General features: G+C 51.7%; 1 protein-coding gene across 6 annotated transcripts in view; it reads right to left on the bottom strand.

Moving 5' to 3' along the window:
• POC1B (POC1 centriolar protein B) overlaps positions 1–21941 on the bottom strand; it is a 36472-nt gene that overhangs the window by 2717 nt on the left and 11814 nt on the right. For 3 of the 6 annotated variants that reach the window (XM_064154932.1, XM_064154934.1, XM_064154933.1), the window contains 7 exons: positions 20035–20142; positions 17877–17992; positions 16971–17104; positions 15211–15279; positions 13364–13516; positions 9940–10026; positions 276–455 (listed from right to left, as the gene is read on the bottom strand). In XM_064154932.1, the coding sequence (XP_064011002.1) occupies positions 276–455; positions 9940–10026; positions 13364–13516; positions 15211–15279; positions 16971–17104; positions 17877–17992; positions 20035–20142 (847 nt within the window). Of the gene's footprint in view, positions 1–275; positions 456–7030; positions 7155–9939; positions 10027–13363; positions 13517–15210; positions 15280–16970; positions 17105–17876; positions 17993–20034; positions 20143–21941 lie in introns of those variants that run through there. The other 3 variants (XR_010304962.1, XM_064154931.1, XM_064154930.1) reach the window with 3 other exon arrangements.

Here is a 21941-nt window from a genome sequence, read left to right as displayed (position 1 = left end):
TCCTCATCTCCAACCTAACCCTCCCCTGGCACAATTTCAGGCCATTTCCTCTCCTCCTGTCACCCAAGACTAGGCAGCAGAGCCCAACCCCACCTGACAGCAACCTCCTTTCAGGGAGCTGTAGAGAGCAATGAGGTCTCCTCTACACAAAACCTACTCAGAACAACCTCACACACTTGAACTTTGTGACTCATCAACCTGCTCCCTGCTTTGATTTGCCCACTGCCAGCATTAGCAGTCCCCACTGGACATCTCAGCCCTCACCTCATACTTACCAGAGTTAAAATGTCCAACTGCTCCACAATGTGCTCCAAAGCTTTGCCCAAGGAGGGGGAGATGTCTGTTTGCTTGTCCACATCTTGCACAGTTGATTTGCTCTCATCCTCTGACTCCCTTTTGGAACTTGCTGCCAAGTCTGAAGGAGGACACTGCAGATCTTCACTGCTGACATCATCCTTGAATGCAGAATTCATGGAATGCTTTGAGTGGAAGGGACCTTAAAAGGTCATCCAGTCTAAGCCCACTGCAGTCAGGAGAGACACCTACAACTCCATCAGGCTGCCCAGAGCCCAGTCCTGACCTGGAATGTTTTCAGGGATGAGGCTTCTACCACTTCTCTGGGCAGCTCCTGGACAGCATTGGAATGGGCAGCAACAGAAGGGGACACAGCCTGAAGCTGTGCCAGGGCAGGTCTAGGCTGGATGTTGTTAGGAAGTTGTTGTCAGAGAGAGTGATTGGCATTGGAATGGGCTGCCCAGGGAGGTGGTGGAGTCACTGTGCCTGGAGGTGTTGAATCCAAGGCTGGCTGGGGCACTTAGTGCCATGGTCTGGTTGGTTGGGCAGGGCTGGGTGCTAGGTTGGGCTGGATGAGCTTGGAGCTCTCTTCCAGCCCGCCTGCTTCTATGATTCTATGTTGATTGGCCAGGGCTGGGTGCTAGGTTGAGCTTGGAGCTCTCTTCCAGCCTGCTGGATTCTATGATTCTAAGCTCCTTGCTGGTGACAAAGCTGCACCTGCAGAATGCCCACAGAAAGGCTCCCACAGTGAAAGCCTCTTTTGTTAGCTGAGACCTAACAGCTTTGACTGCTAGGAAAGAAAATATCAAGAGGTGATAAGAAACTGAGAGTGTAGTAGAGTCCAAAATTAAACCCAGCAGAGCCAACACAATTGCTTGAAGGCTGTGCCAAAGAGCCAGATGCTACTACTGGGGGGGGGGGGGGGGGGGAAATGTGCTCAATATTTCACAGCTTGGAACTGAAATCCCCTGATGATAGCCAGGGGGGTTAAAAAACCTAAACTCTAAACATTTTACTGTGTAAGAGAGGAAGATTTGTCCCCAGCAGCTGATCAAGGCTTTTTGGTAATCAAATGATACACCTGTGATGGAGAGAGAAGAAAGGCTGGACAAGGACATCAAGAGTTTAAGACACTGAGAGGCTGGAGCATGTCCAGAGAAGGGCAACAAAGCTGAGGAAGGAGGGCTGGGGAGAAGCAGCTGAGGGAGCTGTGGGGGGGTTTAGTCTGGAGAAGAGGAGGCTGAGGGAGACCTCATTGCTCCCTGCAGCTCCCTGAGAGGAGGCTGCAGTGAGGTGGGAGTTGGGCTCTGCTCCCTAGGATCAGGTGATGGAAGGAGAGGAAATGGCCTGAAATTGGGCCAGGGGAAGGTTAGGTTGGAGATCAGGAAGCATTTGTTTGCTGTAAGAGTGGTCAGGGACTGGAAGAGGCTGCCCAGGGAGGTGGTGGAAATCACAGAATGGGCTGGGCTGGAAGTGATCTCTGAAGGTTGAGTCCACCCCCCCCTGCAGTCAGCAGGGACATCCTCCACTAGATCAGGTTGCCCAGAACCCTGTTGAGCCTCACCTTGAATATCTCTAGGGAAAGGGTCTCAATTACTTCCCTGGGCAACCTGTTTCAGTGCTCCACCACCCTCATAGTAAAGAACTTGTTCCTATCATCCAATCTAACTCTGCTCTTCTCTAGTCTGAAGCCACTGCTCCTCATCCTATCACTGCAGGTCCTTGCAAACAGTCTCTCTCCATCCCTCTTGCAGCCTCCTCCAGGTACTGGAGCCCATCCTCCATCCCTCCTGTAGCCTCATGGTACCACAGTCCCCATCCCTGGAGGTGTTCAAGCAATGTGTGGCCATGGCACCCTGGGACATGGCTTAATGGCCATGGTGGGGTTGTGTTGATGGCTAGACTGGATCTTGGAGGTCTTTTCCAACCCAAACACTTCTCTGATTCCATCAACCCTGTCTGAAAGAGTCAGGCACCATCAGCCCATCTGAGCATTCCCCTGCTGTGTTTAAGGATGGTTTGGATGTGGTGCTTAGGGCTGTGGTTTAAGGTGAGTCTTGTAGAGCAGGGTTCTAGGTTGGACTTGGGGATAAACCTGGCTGTGTTTCAGGATGGTTTGGATGTGGTGTTTAAGGCTATGGTTTAAGGTGAATCTTGCAGAGTAGGGGTTTAGGTTGGACTTGGTGATAACCCTGGTTGTATTTCAGGGTGGTTTGGATGTGGTGCTCAGGGCTGTGGTTAAAGGTGAATCTTGTATTAGGGCTCTAGATTGGGCTTGAGGATAGCCCTGGCTGTGTTTCAGGGTGGTTTGGATGTGGTGCTTAGGGCTATGGTTGAAGGTGAATGTTGTAGAGTAGGGTTCCAGGTTGGACTTGGTGATCCTGAAGGGCTTTGCCAACCTGTTGTGTGATTCTGATTCTCGATGCTTTGCATCATGCAAGCTCGGAATTAAGAGTCCTCTGAGCACTAAGGTGTGCCAAGCTGGTGTCCCTGCATGAAAAAACAAAAAGGCTGAAAAGAGAGCCAGGGAGATACTGGATGCTAACTTCACTAACCTTGATTAAGCTAAACGAGTCAGAATGGCAGTGAGACCAGCAGTAAATCCTCACCCAGGTCGGCAGGAAGCTCACTCCAGACTGACAGCCCAAGCGACAGAAAGCCTTTTCTGCCCTTGCTCTGGCAGTAATTTCCTGTGTGAAAGGCTGGCTGCTGGCTGCTGCATTCCTCGGGGGACAGGCTCTGCTCAGAGGATGTTACTCTTCCCCAGGAAGAGGAAGGAAGCAGTTTGTTGGTGGCTGTGTGGGCTGGCAGCCCAGGCGGGCATTTTCAGCGTGCCGCACGATCAGCTGTGAGAACTCAGGAGCCAGCTTTAGGATCCCAGCCCAAGAGGATGGGGCAGGGCTGGAAAAACACTGCTGGGACAGCCAAGGTCAGAGTGGACACTTAGGGCAGCTCAGGAAGCTGAGACAGAAATCAAACCTGCAGCTTCCAGCCCTCTCATGCCCAGAAATGTGCTGATTTGCTGAAGGAACAGCACAGGCACAGATCGACCTGAAAAGCATCCACAGGTTCAGAGAATGCTTTGGGTTGGAAGAGACCCTAAAGATCATCCAGCTCCAAGCCCCCTGCCATGGGCAGGGACTTCCCTTGCTCAAGGATTCTCTGAACCTTGTCAGGCACTGAGCTCAGGCCCCATGCAACATGGCCTTGACCACCTCCAGGGAGGGAGCATCCACAGCCTCCCTGGGCAACCTGTGCCAGTGTCTCACCACCCCCAACCTGTGCCAGTGTCTCACCACCCTCAACCTGTGCCAGTGTCTCACCACCCTCACTGCAAACAACTTCTTCCTAATCTTCAGTCTCAGCCTGCCCTCTGTCAGTGCAGAGCCATTGTCCCTCACCTCATCACTACAAGTCCTTGTGAACAGTCCCTCCACAACTGTCTCATAGCCCACTCCAGGTACTGGAAGGCTACTCTAAGGTCTCCCCAGAGCCTTCCACTCAGATGTGCTGCTCACTGTGGTATCCCTTAAGCAAAAAAGGAGCACCTTCCATCCTAACCAGTCACACAACTCTTGGTCCTTTAAGACAATCACAGAATCAAGCAGGTTGGCAGAGAGCTCCAAGCTCACCCAGACCAACCTAGCACCCAGCCCTGCCCAACCAACCAGACCATGGCACTAAGTACCCCAACCAGGCTTGGCTTCAACACCTCCAGTCACAGAGACTCCACCACCTCCCTGGGCAGCCCATTCCAATGCCAATCACTCTCTCTGACAACAACTTCCTCCTAACATCCAGCCTAGACCTCCTCTGGCACAGCTGGAGGCTGTGTCCCCTTGTTCTGTTGCTGGCTGCCTGGCAGCAGAGCCCAACCCCACCTGGCTACAGCCTCCCTGCAGGGAGCTGCAGGCAGCAATGAGCTCTGCCCTGAGCCTCCTCTGCTGCAGGCTGCACACCCCCAGCTCCCTCAACCTCTCCTCACAGGGCTCTGCTCCAGGCCCCTCCCCAGCCTTGCTGCCCTTCTCCAAACACCTTCCAGCACCTCAACGTCTCTCTGCAATGGAGGAGCCCAGAACTGGACACAGCACTCAAGGGGTGACCTGAGCAGTGCTGAGCACAGGGGCAGAAGAACCTCCCTTGTGCTGCTGCCCACACTGCTCCTGAGCCAGCCCAGGATGCCATTGGCTCTGCTGCCCACCTGGGCTCACTGCTGCCTCCTCTGCAGCTCCTCTCTGCCAGCACCCCCAGCTCCCTCTCTGCCTGGCTGCTCTCCAGCCATTCTGTACTGCAACTACTTTGTGGCAGCCCTACTGTAAATGAACAATAAGCCCTGGGCTTGTTTTCAATGTCAAGTGGCACTGGAAGAGAAAGAACAGCAAACATCTCCCAGCCAGCGCTGCCGCTGCGACTTCCAGATTACAGCTCACACTGCTTTGCTTCCTCCAAATCCTGTTTACAGGAGCAAGGTCAGGTGATGGAACATTTCACAGCCTCCACAGTGATTTATTTTTTTGCTGCTGTCAGTAAGGAAAAAAAAAAACCCCAAACCCAAGCCAACAAACCCCACAAACCTACCCAAGACATCATCAACTTTCCTGTGTTCCCAGCAGCAGCTTATCAGGAAGCGGAGGTGAGCGATGGATTTCCTTACAGCCTGGCAAATAAAACCCAACCTCCCTCTCAGCTGAGAAGTGAAAAAGCACTGCATGAAACAAGAGCAAAAAGAAGTCCCAAAGGGAAAAAAAAAGGTTCCCAGATTGAGGTTTGGGTTTTTTTTTTTTTCCTCCCTTTTTCAGTGGTTGTGAAAATAAAGGAGATGTTGAACTGCTTGATGCAGGAGGCAGAAGGGGTGGGAGAGCAGCAAAGCCTTGCTGTGAGGTAGGAAGGAAGGAGAAATGAGCAGCAGCAGCAGCAGGACAATTCCAGGAGCTGAAGAAGGGGTTCTCAGTGGGATGAACATTTCCCCCTTATCTCCTGGGGTAGGTATTTGGGAGTCTGGCTGCTTGCCATTAGGAATTCTGGTGGGGATTCAGGTGGTTTTGACTGGATTTCCAGCCTCCCTGGAGATCTAACCTCTACTGCCTCAGCTTATTCCTGTGATGAGTTTCACAGCCTGCAGTGGGTTGGAGGGGACCCTCAAAAGTCATCCTGTCCAACCCTCCTGCACTCAGCAAGGACACCTCCAATTACAGTAGGCTGCAGAGTCTGATCTTGAATGTATCCATGGATGGAGCCTGAGCTACATCCCTGGGCAACCTGTTCCAGTGTTTCACCACTCCCACTGTGCAGAACATCCTCCTGATGTCCAACCTAAATCTCCCCTGCTCCAGTCTCAAACCTTGTCCTATCACCACAGACCCTTCTAAACAGTCCCTCCCCAGCCTTCCTTTAGGTCCCCTCCAAAGCAGCTCTGAGGTCTCCCTGGAGCCTTCTCTTCTCCAGGCTGAACACCCCCAACTCTCTCAGCCTGTCCACAGAACCCCAGAACATTTCTGGTTGGAAGAAACCTTCAAGATCCCCAGTCCAACCTCTGACCCAGCACCATAAGGTCACCATTAAACCATGTCCCTGAGCACCAGGTCCACACCTCCCTTGAGAATGGTGACTCCACCACTGCCCTGGGCAACCCCTTCAGAGCAGAAACATTTCACAGACCCACAGACCCATGCAGGCTGGCAAAGCCCCTCAGGAGCACCAAGTCCATCTTAGAACCCTACTCTGCAAGATTCACCTTCAACCATAGCCCTGAGCACCACATCCAAACCACCCTGAAACACAGCCAGGCTGGGGCACTCCACCACCTCCCTGGGCAGCTCATTCCACTCCCTGACCACTCTCAACATAGAATCACAGAATCAGGCAGGGTTGGAAGGGACCACAAGGAGCAGCCAGTTCCAACCCCCCTGCCATGCCCAGGGACACCCTACCCTAGAGCAGGCTGCACACAGCCTCAGCCAGCCTGGCCTCAAACACCTCCAGCACACTGCTGGCTCACATTCAGCTGTCTGGGCACACCCCTGGCTCACACTCAGCTGCCTGGGCACACTCCTGGCTCACACTCAGCTGCCTGGGCACACTCCTGGCTCACACTCAGCCGCCTGGGCACTCTGCTGGCTCACACTCAGCTGCCTGGGTACTCTGCTGGCTCACACTGAGCTGCCTGGGCACACTGCTGGCTCACACTGAGCTGCCTAGGCACACTGCTGGCTCACACTCAGCTGCCTGTGCACACTGCTGGCTCACACTCAGCTGCCTGGGTACTCTGCTGGCTCACACTCAGCTGTCTGTGCACACTGCTGGCTCACACTGAGCTGCCTGGGCACACTGCTGGCTCACACTGAGCTGCCTGGGCATACTGCTGGCTCTCACTCAGCTGCCTGGGCACTCTGCTGGCTCACACTCAGCTGCCTGGGTACACTGCTGGCTTATATACAGCTCCCTAATTTCCTAATACCCCTCAAAGGAGAGGTTCTCCTTCTGCTCCCCTTGGCAGCCCACACCTATCTATCTATCTATCTATCTATCTATCTATCTATCTATCTATCTATCTATCTATCTATCAATCTATCTCTCTCTCTCTCTCTTTATTAACCCTTCAGCCACACAAACTCTTGTCATGGTTAAAGTCGCTCAGGGTACAATTTATGCCTTTCTAGGGAGAGATTCAAAGCTGAAAAGAGAAATCCTCCTTTCCCCCTCCTTGCAGAAGAGGGGGGTTTTGTAGATTCCATACCAGGAGAGCATATTCCTCCTCCTACGACACCACCGTTCGAGCGCTGCCTTCCTTTTCCTCCCACATGCCATACCAGTGTCATGTGAAAAGCTGATCCAAGGAGGATCTAATCCTATGATTCTGTCTTAAAAAAAAAAAGAACAACCAACCACAAATGAAAGAACCACCACTTTTTTTTTTCCCTAACCCCCTCTCAGAGAACTCAAAGCCTTAAAAGGAGAAAGGGAACAAGCTGAGGGAGCTGGCGCTGTTCAACACGGAGGAGAGAAGGCTTTGGGGAGACCTTAGAGCAGCCTTTCAGTACCTGAAGTGGGCTAAAAGAAAGCCAGAAAGGGACTTTTCCACAAGGGCTTCTAGTGATAAGATGAGTGGGAATGGTTTTGAGCTGGAAGAGGGGAGATTGAGACTGGAGATTAGGAAGAAATTCTTTGCAGTGAACTGGCACAGGTTGTCCAGGGAGGTTGTGGATGTCCCCTCCCTGGAGGTGTCCAAGGCCAGGTTGGATGAGGTCTTATAAAATCATCCAGGTTGGAAGAGACCTCCAAGCTCATCCAGCCCAGCCTAGCACCCAGCCCTGTCCAATCAACCAGACCATGGCACTAAGTGCCCCAGCCAGGCTTGGCTTTGAACACTTGCAGGGATGGCAACACCACCACTTGAGCAAGCTGCTCAACACATTTCTGGCTGCTCAGCCTGGAGATAAGGAAGAAATTCTTTGCAGTGAGGGTGGTGAGACACTGGAACAGGTTGCCCAGGGAGGTTGTGATGCCTCCCTGGAGGTATTCAAGGTTGGATGAGGCATTGAGCAAGCTGCACCAGTGTGAGGTGTCCCTGCCCACGGTAGTGAGGTTGGAACTGGATGATCTTGAAGGTCCTTTCCAACCCAATCCACTCTATGATTCCATAAACTTCTCCAGTTTAATTGCTCCATAAGACTGAGCCAAGAAGGCCAACAGCATCCTGGCCTGCACCAGGAGTAGTGTGGCTAGGTCTAGGGATGTGACTGTTCCCCAGCAGTCAGCAGTGGTGAGGCCACTCCTTGATACTAGGTTGTTTGGAGCCACTCACTACAAGAAGTGTAGGGTAAGAGGCCTCAAGCTGTGCCAGGGGAGCTTCAGGTTGGATATTAGGTCATGGAAGAGTTGGGGCTGTTCAGGCTGGAGAAGAGAAGGCTCCAAGAAGAACTCAGAGCAAGCTTCCAGTACCTGAAGAGGGCTACGGGAGAACTGGGAAGGGACTTTTGATAAGGGCTGGCAGTGATAGGACAAAAGGCAATGGTTTGAAGCTGGAAGAGTGGAGATTTAGACTGGAGATGAGGAAGAAATTCTCTGCAGTGAAGGTGGTGAGACACTGGCACAGGTTGCCCAGGGAGGTTGTGGATGTCTCCTTCCTGAAGGTGTTCAAGGCCAGGTTGGATGAGGCTTTGAGCAACCTGGGCTAGAGAGTGGTGTCCCTGCCCATGGCAGAGGGGTTGGAATTGGATGACCTTCAAGGTCCCTTCCAACCCAAACCATTCTATGATTCACTTTGGGAATTTCATCTTTAGGTTTCCCATAGTTTGTAAAGCTACAAGAACAGTATGAGAGCAAGGCCCAAATTTGAACAGTTATAATTAGTCTGGGCTTCTAATTAGAGTTTCTGCTTAGTATGTTGTTAAAATTACTGCTAACTTTAATCTCCCACTGCCAGCAACCTGAAAGCTTTGCTCTTACACCATCTCCTGGTTAGACTGGGGAACTGAGCAAGAAAGCTTCAAGGGACAAGTTAGGGTTCATGGAATCATAGAAGGGACTTTAAAGATTCAACCCCCCTACCATGGGCAGGGTCACCTCACACTAGAGCAAGTCGCTCAATGCCTCATCTAACCTTGAATACCTCCAGCGAGGCATCACAACCTCCCTGGGCAACCTGTGCCAGTGTCTCACCACCCTCAACCTGTGCCACTGTCTCACCACCCTCAACCTGTGCCAGTGTCTCACCACCCTCACTGCAAAGAATTTCTTCCTCACCTCCAGTCTGAGCAGGCAGAAGTGTGTTAAAATCTGTGTTACTGAGACAGATCACATTTCTTAGTTTAAACTATTGCAGAGGCTTCACAGAACGTTAGGGGCTGGAAGGGATCTCTTGAGACCATCCAGTCCAACCCCCTGCCAGAGCAGGAGCCCTTTTCTTCTTGCTTTGCTTTTTGGTACAGTCCACTTCTCATTCTGATTGCTTTTCTTAGCTCCCTTCTCCATCTCCCTCCTTTCCTCTCCATCTTCCTCTTTCCCCCATTTTTCTCCTTTCCTCTTCATATTCCTCTTTCCCCCCATCTTCCTCTTTTTCTCTCCATCTCCTTCCTTTCCACCCATCTTCCTCTTTCCCCCATCCTCCTCTTTCCCCCATCTTCCTCTTTTCCTGTCCATCTTCCTCTTTCCCCCATCTTTCTCCTTCCCATCTTCCTCCTTTCCTGTCCGTCTTCCTCTTTCCCCCATCTTTCTCCTTCCCCCATCTTCTTCCTTTCCTCTCCATCTCCTTTCTTTGCTCTCATCTCCTTCCTTTCCATCCTCCTCTTTACCCTGATATTCGTCCTTTCCTCTCCACCTCCTTCCTTTCTTCTCCATCTTCCTCTTCCCCCCTCCATATTCCTGTTTTCCTCTTCACCTCCTTCCTTTCTTCTCCACCTTCCTCTTTCCCCATCTTCCTCTTTTCCTCTCCATCTCCTTCCTTTCTTCTCCATCTTCTTCCTTTCTTCTCCATCTTCCTCTTTTCCCATCTCCCTCCTTTCCCCTCCATCTCCTTCCTTTCCACTCCATCTTCCTCTTTCCCCCCATCTTCCTCCTTTCCTCTCCACCTCCTTCCCTTCCTCTCCATCTTCCTCCTCTCCTTTCCATCTATTTCCTCTCCCTTCCCACCTAAAGGCAACTCACCTGAGCACTGAAAGACGAAGAGGCTCTGATCTCTATGACAGGTGGTTCAAGTGTTTGTGTGTTGGTCACATCAAATGCAGGGTTGACCTATTCAAAACACAATTAGTGCATTGCTGTTTCAGCAGCAGCAGAGCTACAGCAGTGAAATAAAGAGGACTCTTTGCTACATTAAAGCATTCATTCACTGCATGAATTCACCACATCAGTTCTCTGCATTCACTACATGAATTCACTGAGGATTTCATTCACTAAGGACTGGAAACAGCCTTTAAAAGTTGTGAAAATAAAGAATCATAGAATCAAGCAGGTTGGAAGAGAGCTCCAAGCTCAGCCAGCCCAACCTAGCACCCAGCCCTGCCCAACCAACCAGACCATGGCATTAAGTGCCTCATCCAGGCTTGGCTTCAACACCTCCAGGCACAGCCACTCCACCACCTCCCTGGGCAGCCCATTCCAATGCCAATCACTCTCCCTGGCCAAGGACTTCCTCCTAACATCCAGCCTAGACCTGCCCTGGCACAGCTTGGAAAAGTCTGGGTTGCAAAGGCCCTTCAAGATCATCCAGTTCCAACCCCCCTGCCATAGGCAGGGACACCCAGCCCAGGTTGCTCAAGGCTTCATCCAACCTGGCCTTGAACACCTTCAGGAGGGAGCATTCAAGACCTTCCTGGGCAACCTGTGCCAGTGTCTCACCATCTTCATTGGAGAGGATTTCTTCTTCATCTCCAGCCCAGTCTGAGTCTAGCTATATCCAATCTGGAAAAGAGATCTCCCCACCTTTCCAACCTGGTTGATTCTATGATTCTATAACACATTGGTGGTGTAACAAAAAGCTAAGAATCCACTAAAAAAATCAATAACCAATAAAAGAAAGAAGGAAGGTTGAAATTCCTCACAAAACATATCCTGGGAAAGTGATGGAACTCACTCTCCAACCATCCAAAGAGAACTTTAGCTTCCAGTGTAGCTGAACACTGAGCTTTATTGGAGTCTTCAACTCAAACAAGTCACATCCTCTTATTTCTACTTCTATTCTGCCACCTAGAGTAAACTTGGATCCTCTTCAGCTAGGAGAATACAACAAATGGCACTGAACACATTCATGATGAAGCTAAAAAGTAGCTTTTCACACTCTACACATCTTAACAGGTTCAAAACTCAGTGCTGTGTTTTGAAAGGAAACTCATTTCTGCCTTCCATCTGCTTTCAAAAGGCCTCCAGTATGTGAAAAGTTAATGAGAGATGAAAAGTCAGTGATAGGCACAGCAAATTCAGCAGCAGATCTTAGTAAATGGAATTAATTCTGCTCTGAATGTTTGTTTTAATTAATACCACACTAAAATTTCAGCAGGGGATCAAAGATGCTATTTGCAAAGTAAAATGTACCAAAAGAGGACAAAACTTCCTTAGGACAAATGACAAAGCTCTGAAGTCCTTTTCACTGCTTATGGAGCCAGAAGCCTTTAAATTGCTATAAATGTTGCAGCCATGGAAAACATCCAAAAATATTAGGTCAGGAGACTGATAATTTCTTGACATTGAGCCATCAAATTTCCTTGATGTGTGCTTTCAGTATTGGTAATGAGGTGTTTCTCCACTTAGCAAGCATTTTGCAGGGCTTCTCAAAGCAGCAAGACACCCAAAAGGAAACTAAGCCAACTCCAAAAATGTCCTAACACAGTCCCAAAAACTACAACCCAAAAAAGCCCCTCAGAGCAACCCAAAAAGACCACCAAAAGCAACCAAAAAAAACCCCAAAGCTACCCAAAAAAGACCCCCAAAGCAACCCAAAAAGCTCCCCAAAACTACCCAGAATACCCCCAAAGCTACCCAAAAAAGACCCCCAAAGCAACTAAAAAAATTCCCCCAAAGCAACCCAAAGTGACCTCCAAAGCTATCCAAAATATCCCCAAAGCAACCCAAAAAAGACCCCCAAAACTACCCAAAATACTCCCCAAATCTACCCAAAAAAGACCCCCAAAGCTACCCAAAATATCTCCACAAAACAACCCAAAAAAGACCCCCAAAACTACCCAAAATACTCCCCAAATCTACCCAAAAAAGACCCCCAAAGCTACCCAAAATATCTCCACAAAACAACCCAAAAAAGACCCCCAAAGCTACCCAAAATATCCCCCAAAGCAACCCAAAAAAGTCCTCCAAAGCAACCCAAAAAAGATACAACCAACTCTCAACCCAACCAAAAACCCACCCAGCCAACCAAACTCTCACCCATGGAGCCAACCAAACTCTCACCCATGGAGCCAACCAAACCCTCACCCAGAGAGCCAACCAAACCCTCACCCACAGAGCCAACCAAACCCTCACCCAGAGCCAACCAAACCCTCACCCAGAGAGCCAACCAAACCCTCACCCACAGAGCCAACCAAACCCTCACCCATGAAGCCAACCAAATCCTCACCCAGAGCCAACCAAACCCTCACCCATGAAGCCAACAAACCCTCACCCAGAGCCAACCAAACCCTCACCCACGGAGCCAACCAAACCCTCACCCAGAGCCAACCAAACCCTCACCCACGGAGCCAACCAAACCTTCACCCAGAGCCAACCAAACCCTCACCCACAGAGCCAACCAAACCTTCACCCAGAGCCAACCAAACCCTCACCCAGAGCCAACCAAACCCTCACCCACGGAGCCAACCAAACCCTCACCCAGAGCCAACCAAACCCTCACCCATGGAGCCAACCAAACCCTCACCCACAGAGCCAACCAAACCCTCACCCAGAGCCAACCAAACCCTCACCCACAGAGCCAACCAAACCCTCACCCAGAGCCAACCAAACCCTCACCCACGGAGCCAACCAAACCCTTACCCCATCAAGCCAACCAAACCCTCACCCACGGAGCCAACCAAACCCTCACCCACAGAGCCAACCAAACCCTCACCCAGAGAGCCAACCAAACCCTCACCCCATCAAGCCAACCAAACCCTCACCCACAGAGCCAACCAAACCCTCACCCACGGAGCCAACCAAACCCTCACCCACAGAGCCAACCAAACCCTCACCCAGAGCCAACCAAACCCTCACCCATGGAGCCAACCAAACCCTTACCCACAGAGCCAACCAAACCCTCACCCATGGAGCCAACCAAACCCTCACCCATGGAGCCAACCAAACCCTCACCCACACAGCCAACCAAACCCTCACCCACACAGCCAACCAAACCCTCACCCAGAGCCAACCAAACCCTCACCCATGGAGCCAACCAAACCCTCACCCACACAGCCAACCAAACCCTTACCCCATCAAGCCAACCAAACCCTTACCCCATCAAGCCAACCAAACCCTCACCCACAGAGCCAACCAAACCCTCACCCACAGAGCCAACCAACCATCACCCCAAACCACCACTGCCCAATCAAAACCCCACCAGACAATCATACAAGTTGCCTGCACTCACCTGAAGTGCCTCAACTCTTCCATCATGGAGATGTGGTGCCCTCGGGTAAACATCAAGAAGATGAGGAGGTTCTTCAGGCTGTGTTCTTCTCAAGTGATGTTTAAGAACTTCTTTGTAATCAAAGGAATCAAAGTTTGTTTTCCACAGAAACACCTGCAAGAAGCCACCACAAAACTACCTGAAGCTTAATCAGTGCCCCAAAACTAACTATTCAGTGAAGTCTTTTCACTGCAGCTCCATGGAGAAGGACCTTGGAGTCCTGCTGGACAAGAAGCCCTCCATGGCACAGCAATGCAGAGGGGGTTGGCCTGGATGACCTTCAGAGGTCCCTTCCAAGGTTGACATCATCTTTGTAGAGGAACAACCCCAAGCACCAGTACAGGTAAAGGAGTGACCTGCTGGGAAGCAGCTCCATGGAGAAGGACCTTGGAGTCCTGCTGGACAAGAAGCTCTCCATGGCACAGCAATGTGCCCTTGTAGCCAAGAAGGCCAAAGGTATCCTGAGGGGCATTCAGAAGAGTGTGGCCAGCAAGGCAAGGGAGGTTCTCCTGCCCTTCTATTTTGCCCTGGTGAGAGCACATCTGGAGTGTTGTGTCCAGTTCTGGGCTCCCCAGTTCAAGAGGGACAGGGAAGCACCGGGGAGAGGCCAACAGGACGCTGATGGGACTGGAAGCTGTGTGTGATGAGGGAAGGCTGAGAGCCCTGGGGCTGCTGAGTCTGGAGGAGAGAAGGCTGGGAGGGGATCTGGATCAATGGTTACAAATACCTCAAGGGTAGGTGTCAAGAAGGGGCCAGGACCTTTTCAGTGGTGCCCTGTGATAGGACAAGGAGCAATGGACACAAACTGGAACCCAGGGAGTTCCACTTCCCCATGAGGAAAAGCTACTTGGCTGTGAGGGTGCTGGAGTCCTGCAGCAGGCTGCCCAGACAGGTTGTGGAGTCTCCTTCTCTGGAGACTTTCCAAACCCACCTGGATGTGTTGCTGTGTGCCCTGCCCTGGGTGACCCTGCTTTGGCAGGGAGGTTGGACTGGATGATCTCCAGAGGTCCCTTCCAGCCCCTACCAATCCATCATTCTATGCCTAGTACTAGATCACAACATCAGAATTAGCCTGCTGGTGCTGGAGCAGAGGTGTCCAGCAGGGTGAGAGAAGTGATCCTCCTCTTCTCTCTCCTCTGAGAAACTCCTCCACTGAGGAATAAACTAACTACAGCTAAAGAATCCTGCACAGGTCATTAGCACACAACTATGAGAAGTTGAATCAAGAGCCCTCTCCCAGCAGAAGGGTCAGGAGGAAAAGGGAAAGAAGTTCAGCTGATAAAAACAGCCTTTGAGAAGCAAATAAACCTCATTGCTGGACCTCCTGTGACTGTCTTAATTAAATATTGACCGAAGAAAGCACTTCCTGATGAAGTGGCCAAGTCAGCCTGCAGGGTTCTGCACTCATGCCATGATCTGCAGGAGCCACCAGCTCTACAGCAGAGAGACAGAGCAGGAGAAGGGCAAAAGCATTGAATCAGAGAATGGTAGAGGCTGGAAGGGACCTCTTGAGATTACATCAAAGATCACATTCGGTGCTTCTGTGCTCCACAACCTCCCTGGAGGTGTTCAAGACCAGGCTGGATGAGGCCTTCAGCAACCTGTTCTAGCAGGAGGTGTCCCTGCCTATGACAGGGGAATGGAACTGGCTGAGCTTTGAGGTCTCTTCCAACCTAAACCATTCTATGATTCCAGGACAGGTTGGATGTCAGCACACTGCAATTAGCACACCACAGTGACAGAACCAGATTGAATTCCCATCCACTGGAACCAAAATCAAGACAATTAAAGAAACAATAACCACAGACCTTGGCATCTGCTCCACCTGAGGCAAATTTTTCACCACCTTTGGAAAAAGCCACACAGAGTACAGGGCCCTGAAAGAGAAAACAGGTTTGGACAGAGTGAAGTTGTGCTGCTGCTGCAATAGCTGTGCTGTGAGGCAGAGGGAAAAGCACTTCTGTGGATGATCTTTGAGGTCCCTTCCAATCTGTCCCATTCTATGATTCTGTGGTTCAGAAGTCTCAGGAGATTTATGAAGTTTAATATCAGACAATTAAAGTGCAGGGAAGATTTTGCAGAGCAACTTGACTGAATCATAGAATCACAGAATCCAGCAGGTTGGAAGAGAGCTCCAAGCTCATCCAGTCCAACCTAGCACCCAGCCCTGCCCAACCAACCAGACCATGGCACTAAGTGCCCCAGCCAGGCTTGGCTGCAACACCTCCAGGCACAGCAACTCCACCACCTCCCTGGGCAGCCCATTCCAATGCCAATCACTCTCTCTGCCAGCAACTTCCTCCTGGCATCCAGCCTGAACCTGCCCTGACACAGCTTGAGGCTGTGTCCCCTTCTTCTGTCCCTGGCTGCCTGGCAGCAGAGCCCAACCCCACCTGGCTACAGCCTCCCTGCAGACAGCTGCAGGCAGCAATGAGCTCTGCCCTGAGCCTCCTCTGCTGCAGGCTGCACCCCCCCAGCTCCCTCAGCCTCTCCTCACAGGGCTGTGCTCCAGACCCCTCCCCAGCCTTGCTGCCCTTCTCTGGGCACCTTCCAGCACCTCAACATCTCTCTGCAATGGAGGAGCCCAGAACTGGACACAGCACTCCAGGGGTGGCCTGAAGAGCTGCTGCTGCACGTTAGCAAGATGCTGAATGCCAATGTCCAACCTCCTGGATCAGGAACAGTGTGGCCAGAAGGACCAGGGAAGTGATCATGCTCCTGTTCTGGGCACTCAAAAGCCTGAGTTCAGTTTTGGGCCTCTCACTCCAAGAACACACTGAGGGATGAGCATGGTCAGAGAAGGGTAAAGCTGGGGAAGGGTTTGGAGAACAGGGCTGGAGAGGAGCAGCTGAGGGAGCTGGCAGTGTTCAGCCTGGAGTAGAGGAGGCTGAGAGAGACCTCATTGCTCCCTACAGCTCTCTGAAGGGAGGTTGCAGTCAGGTGGGGGTTGGGCTCTGCTCCTCAGTCTCAGGTGACAGAAGGAGAGGAAATGGCCTGAATTTGTGCCAGGGGAGGGTTAGTTTGGAGAGGAGTTAAAATTTGTGTGCTGCAAGAGTGGTCAGAATTGGAAGAGGCTGCCAGGGAGGTGGTGGAGGCACCAAGAAAGGTGTGGATATGGCACTGTGGAATATGGTTCAGTGGCCATGGTGGTGCTGGGTTGATGCTTGGACTTGGTGGTCTTAGAGGGCTTCTCCAACCCAAGCAGTTCTATGACTCTATGAGCACATCTTGCCACGAGGGCACAGACACAACACTTTGCTCTCCACTCAGGCTTATCTGCAAGGCACAAGACAATGCCATGAGTGTCACTTGTCCAAGCAACCTGGCTCAGTGGGAAGTGTCCCTGCCTATGGCAGGGGAGTTGGAACTGAATGACCTTTAAGGTCCCTTCCAACCCAAACCACTCAATGAATCTGTTAGGCTGTGGCCAGCCTGATCTAAGGCAGGGTATCCCTGGCCATGGCAGGGAGGCTGGAACTGGCTGATCCTTGTGGTCCCTTCCAACCCTGACTGCTTCTCTGCTTCTGTGATTCTGTGAAGTCAACTTAAGCAGGATCCTTGTACATACCTTGTGTCCATGGACAGTGTAAATGAGTCTCCCTTCTAAAACATCCAAAATCTTCATGGTCCCATCAGTAGAAGCAGTGATGAGGTAGTTCCCAGAAGGATGGAATGCCACACAATTAACCCCTGCTGTGTGAACTAATCGATAAGAGAAAAGCACATTCACAAGACAGTAAACATCATTCTAACAGGACATGGACACTTGATGTCTTCCCTTTTTCTCCCAAAGTACAACCCTTTAGGGGCAAACCAACCCAAGCAGCCTCTCCACATTATTTGTCTTAGTTCTGCTCTAAAAAAAAAACCCAACCCAGTCAAAAATAGAGTAAAGAATCATAGAATCAGTCAGGGTTGGAAGGGACCACAAGGATCAGCCTGTTCCACCTTCCCTGCCATGCCCAGGGACACCCTACTCTAGATCAGGCTGGCCAGAGGCAGCCTGGAATCCTCAGGACTCAGACTGGACAAAAAAGTCACTTGCAAAATGCCAATCTGAGCTGGTTTGCCACCACCCCCAGGAAAGAATGAAATGGGCAATGGGATGGGGGGCACCCTCAGCCAAGTTTGGCAGATGCCACCAAGCTGTGTGGTGTGGTTGACATGCTGGAGGGAAGAGAGGGCATCCAGAGGGACCTTGAAAGCCTTGAGAGGTGGTTCCAAGCCAGCCTCATGAAGTTCAACAGAACTGGACTCAGCACTCAAGCTGTGGCCTGAGCAGTGCTGAGCACAGGGGCACAAGAACCTCCCTTGTCCTGCTGCCCACACTGCTCCTGAGCCAGCCCAGGATGCCATTGGCTCTGCTGCCCACCTGGGCACTGCTGCCTCCTCTGCAGCTCCTCTCTGCCAGCACCCCCAGCTCCCTCTCTGCCTGCCTGCTCTCAGCCACTCTGGCCCCAGCCTGTGTCTGTACCTTTGTAGTGCTGCAGGAGCTTCTTCATTCGCATATCCCAGAGCTTCACTGTGTGGTTGGAACCTGCACAGGCTATACAGGTGCCACTGGGGTTGAAATCCACATAATTGGTAAACCTAAACAGGGTTAAAAAGAAGGGATTATGTCTTTCCATCGACATGTTGAGGTGTAACCTGCCCTGGGAGACCCTGCTTTGGAGCTGAAGATCTCCAGAGGTCCCTTCCAATCCCTACCATGCTGCATTCCAATTGATTGAAACAAGGTATTGCAAACAACTGAAATAAGCATAAAGCCACAGGATGTGCAAAACTGGCACAGGTTGCCCAGGGAGACTGTGGCTGCTCCCTCCCTGGAGGTGTTCAATGCTAGGTTGGATGAAGCCTTGAGCGACCTGTTCTAGTGGGAGGTGTCCCTGCCTATGGCAGGAGGTGGGAACTGGCTGAGCTTTGAGGTCCCTTCCAACCTAAACCATTCTGGGACTCCATAAATCAGACTCTATAGTTTGGCTTTCTGCTCAATTGTCATCATTTTATTTGTTATTAATTGCCCTGGCTTGAACTTGCAGTTCCTGTTGCTGAGTCCAAATTGCTGTGAGGAAGTGCTGCAGAGTTTGGAAGAAACAGGTGGAAGAATTGTGCCTCAGAGCAGAACATTCACAGAATCATAGAACCATAGAACCATAGAATCCAGCATGTTGGAAGAGAGCTCCAAGCTCACCCAGCCCAACCTAGCACCCAGCCCTGCCCAACCAACCAGACCATGGCACTAAGTGCCCCAGCCAGGCTTGGCTGCAACACCTCCAGGCACAGAGACTCCACCACCTCCCTGGGCAGCCCATTCCAATGCCAATCACTCTCTCTGGCAGGAACTTCCTCCTAACATCCAGCCTAGACCTCCCCTGGCACAGCTTCAGGCTGTGTCCCCTTCTTCTGGTGCTGGCTGCCTGGCAGCAGAGCCCAACCCCACCTGGCTACAGCCTCCCTGCAGGCAGCTGCAGGCAGCAATGAGCTCTGCCCTGAGCCTCCTCTGCTGCAGGCTGCACCCCCCCAGCTCCCTCAGCCTCTCCTCACAGGGCTGTGCTCCAGGCCCCTCCCCAGCCTTGCTGCCCTGCTCCAAACACCTTCCAGCACCTCAACATCTCTCTGCAATGGAGGAGCCCAGAACTGGACACAGCACTGCAGGGGTGGCCTGAGCAGTGCTGAGCACAGGGGCACAAGAATCTCCCTTGTCCTGCTGCCCACACTGCTCCTGAGCCAGCCCAGGATGCCATTGGCTCTGCTGCCCACCTGGGCACTGCTGCCTCCTCTGCAGCTCCTCTCTCCCAGCACCCCCAGGTCCAGACAAACAGTTTGCTGTGAGCACAGACTGAAAGAGTTGGGGCTGTGCAGGCTGGAGCAGAGGAGGCTCCCAGGTGACCTTCCAGGATCTGAAGGGGGCTACAAAAAAGCTGGGGAGGGACTTTTGAGGCTGTGAGGGAGTGGCAGGAGTGGGGGGAATGGAGCAAAGCTGGAGGTGGGGAGAGTGAGGCTGGAGGTGAGGAGGAAGTTGTTGAGCAGGAGAGTGGTGAGAGGCTGGAATGAGTTGCCCAGGGAGGTGGTTGAGGCCCCATGGCTGGAGGTGTTTGAGGCCAGGCTGGCTGAGGCTGTGTGCAGCCTGCTCTAGGGTAGGGTGTCCCTGGGCATGGCAGGGGGGTTGGGACTGGCTGCTCCTTGTGGTCCCTTCCAACCCTGACTGCTTCTATGATTCTATGATCCTCATTTCTTGCCTCTTGGAAAACAGGAACAAGTTCTTTGCCATAAGGGTAGTGGAACACTGGAACAGGTTGCCCAGGGAGAGAGTTGAAGCCCAATCCTTGGAGATATTGAAGGTTAGGCTTGAGAAGGCTCTAGGCAACCTGATCTAGTGGGGGATGTTCCTGCTGACTGCAGAGGAGCTTGAAATGAATGAGCTTTGCAGGTCACTTCCAACCCAGATCACTCTGTGAGGCTGTGAATTAGGTGAGTAAATTACCAAACCTCTTCAGGAAAAAGATGAAATGAATGATTTTAGTAGCCATGGGTGGTAGAAGGTTGCTCTACTTTCACCTCTAACATGGTTAATGCCACTAAACATGACATTAATTGACATGAACAGGTTTTTTTCTCCTGGTAACACTTACCCTCCATAATCTAAGAAGTTATCAATACAGGTTTTATTTCTTGTATCCCAGATCCTAACAGATTTATCTTCACTGCAAGATGCTATCAGCCTTCCATCAGGTGAGAACCTGCAACATACAAACACAGCAATGACTACACTGATATCACCTAGATAGGGCATTAGAGGCATAAGCAGCAAAGCACCAGAGCCAAGAATGGCAGTTTAGAATTGAGATGGGTCACATTCAAAGGAAAGGTTGGACCAGATGATGGTTGGGATCCCTTCCAACCTGGCATCCTGTGATTCTCTCACATCTGAAACTTTTCATAGGCATAGAACCATAGAATCAAGCAGGTTGGAAGAGAGATCCAAGTTCATCCAGCACAACCTAGCACCCAGCCCTGCCCAACCAACCAGACCATGGCACTAAGTGCCCCAGCCAGCCTTGGCTCAAACACCTCCAGCCATGGGCACTCCACCACCTCCCTGGGCAGCCCATTCCAATGCCAATCACTCTCTCTGGCAACAACTTCCTCCTAACATCCAGCCTAGACCTGCCCTGGCACAGCTTGAGCCTGGGTCCCCTTGTTCTGTTGCTGCTTGCCTGGCAGCAGAGCCCAACCCCACCTGGCTACAGCCTCCCTGCAGGCAGCTGCAGGCAGCAATGAGCTCTGCCCTGAGCCTCCTCTGCTGCAGGCTGCACCCCCCCAGCTCCCTCAGCCTCTCCTCACAGGGCTGTGCTCCAGGCCCCTCCCCAGCCTTGCTGCCCTTCTCCAAACACCTTCCAGCACCTCAGCATCTCTCTGCAATGGAGGAGCCCAGAGCTGGACACAGCACTGCAGGGGTGGCCTGAGCAGTGCTGAGCACAGGGGCACAAGAACCTCCCTTGTCCTGCTGCCCACACTGCTCCTCAGCCAGCCCAGGATGCCACTGGCTCTGCTACCCACCTGGGCACTGCTGCCTCCTCTGCAGCTCCTCTCTGCCAGCACCCCCAGCTCCCTCTCTGCCTGGCTGCTCTCAGCCACTCTGGCCCCAGCCTGCAGTGCTGCTTGGGGTTGCTGTGGCCAAAGTGCAGAACCCTGCCCTTGGCCTTGTTCAGTCTCATCCCCTTGGCCTCTGCCCACCCATGCAGCCTGGCCAGGTCCCTCTGCAGGGCATAAAAAGAAAAACTCCTCCCTGCCACTCCTCTCCCTTTTTGCAGCCAGCTACAGTTAAAAACAGAGCAATAAGCAAGAGAAAGATGCATGGGGAGAAAAGCAGCCTCAGATTTGGCATCTTCAGGTGTGAAAGAGATTATCATAGAAGACCCCAGGCAAAAAGACAAAGAGGATAGAATAGAATCATGGAGTTTTTTGTACTGGAAAAGCCTTCCAAGATCATCCAGTCCAACTACCAACCCAATCCTACCATGGCCACTAAACCATGTCCCCATGGCCACAGGTTTCTTGAGCACCTCCAGGCATGGGGACTCCACCACCTCCCTGGGCAGCCTTTTCTAGTCCCTGTCCACTCTTGCAGCAGGAACTTTTCTTAGCAGGAACATGATTTGTTTCCAGAATCTTGAGCTCCATTTTAACCTGCATTAGATTCTCTCCTGTGAGCTCTCTTCTCCCTAGCATCAGGTGACAGAACAAAAGGCAGTGGCCTCAAGCTGCACCAGGGGAGGTTCAGGATGGATATTAAGACTCATTTCTGCACTGAAAGCGTAGTCAGGCCCTGGAACAGCCTGCCCAGGGAGGTGATGGAGTCAGCATCCCTGGAGAGGATTAAAAGCCACACAAGATGTGGTGCTTGGGGATATGGCTTAGGGGTAGAATGGGTAGAGATAATGCTTGGACTCCATGATCTTGAAAGTCTTTTCCAACCTAAATGACTCCATCAAACTGTCAGTCAAGCAATCATAGAATCAGTCAGGGTTGGAAGGGA

The sequence above is a fragment of the Pogoniulus pusillus genome, chromosome 15, assembly GCF_015220805.1.
Source record: "Pogoniulus pusillus isolate bPogPus1 chromosome 15, bPogPus1.pri, whole genome shotgun sequence".
Lineage (NCBI taxonomy): Eukaryota > Metazoa > Chordata > Aves > Piciformes > Lybiidae > Pogoniulus > Pogoniulus pusillus.
The sequence above is the reverse complement of the archived record's forward strand: the minus strand, read 5'-3'. Positions and strand labels throughout refer to the sequence as shown.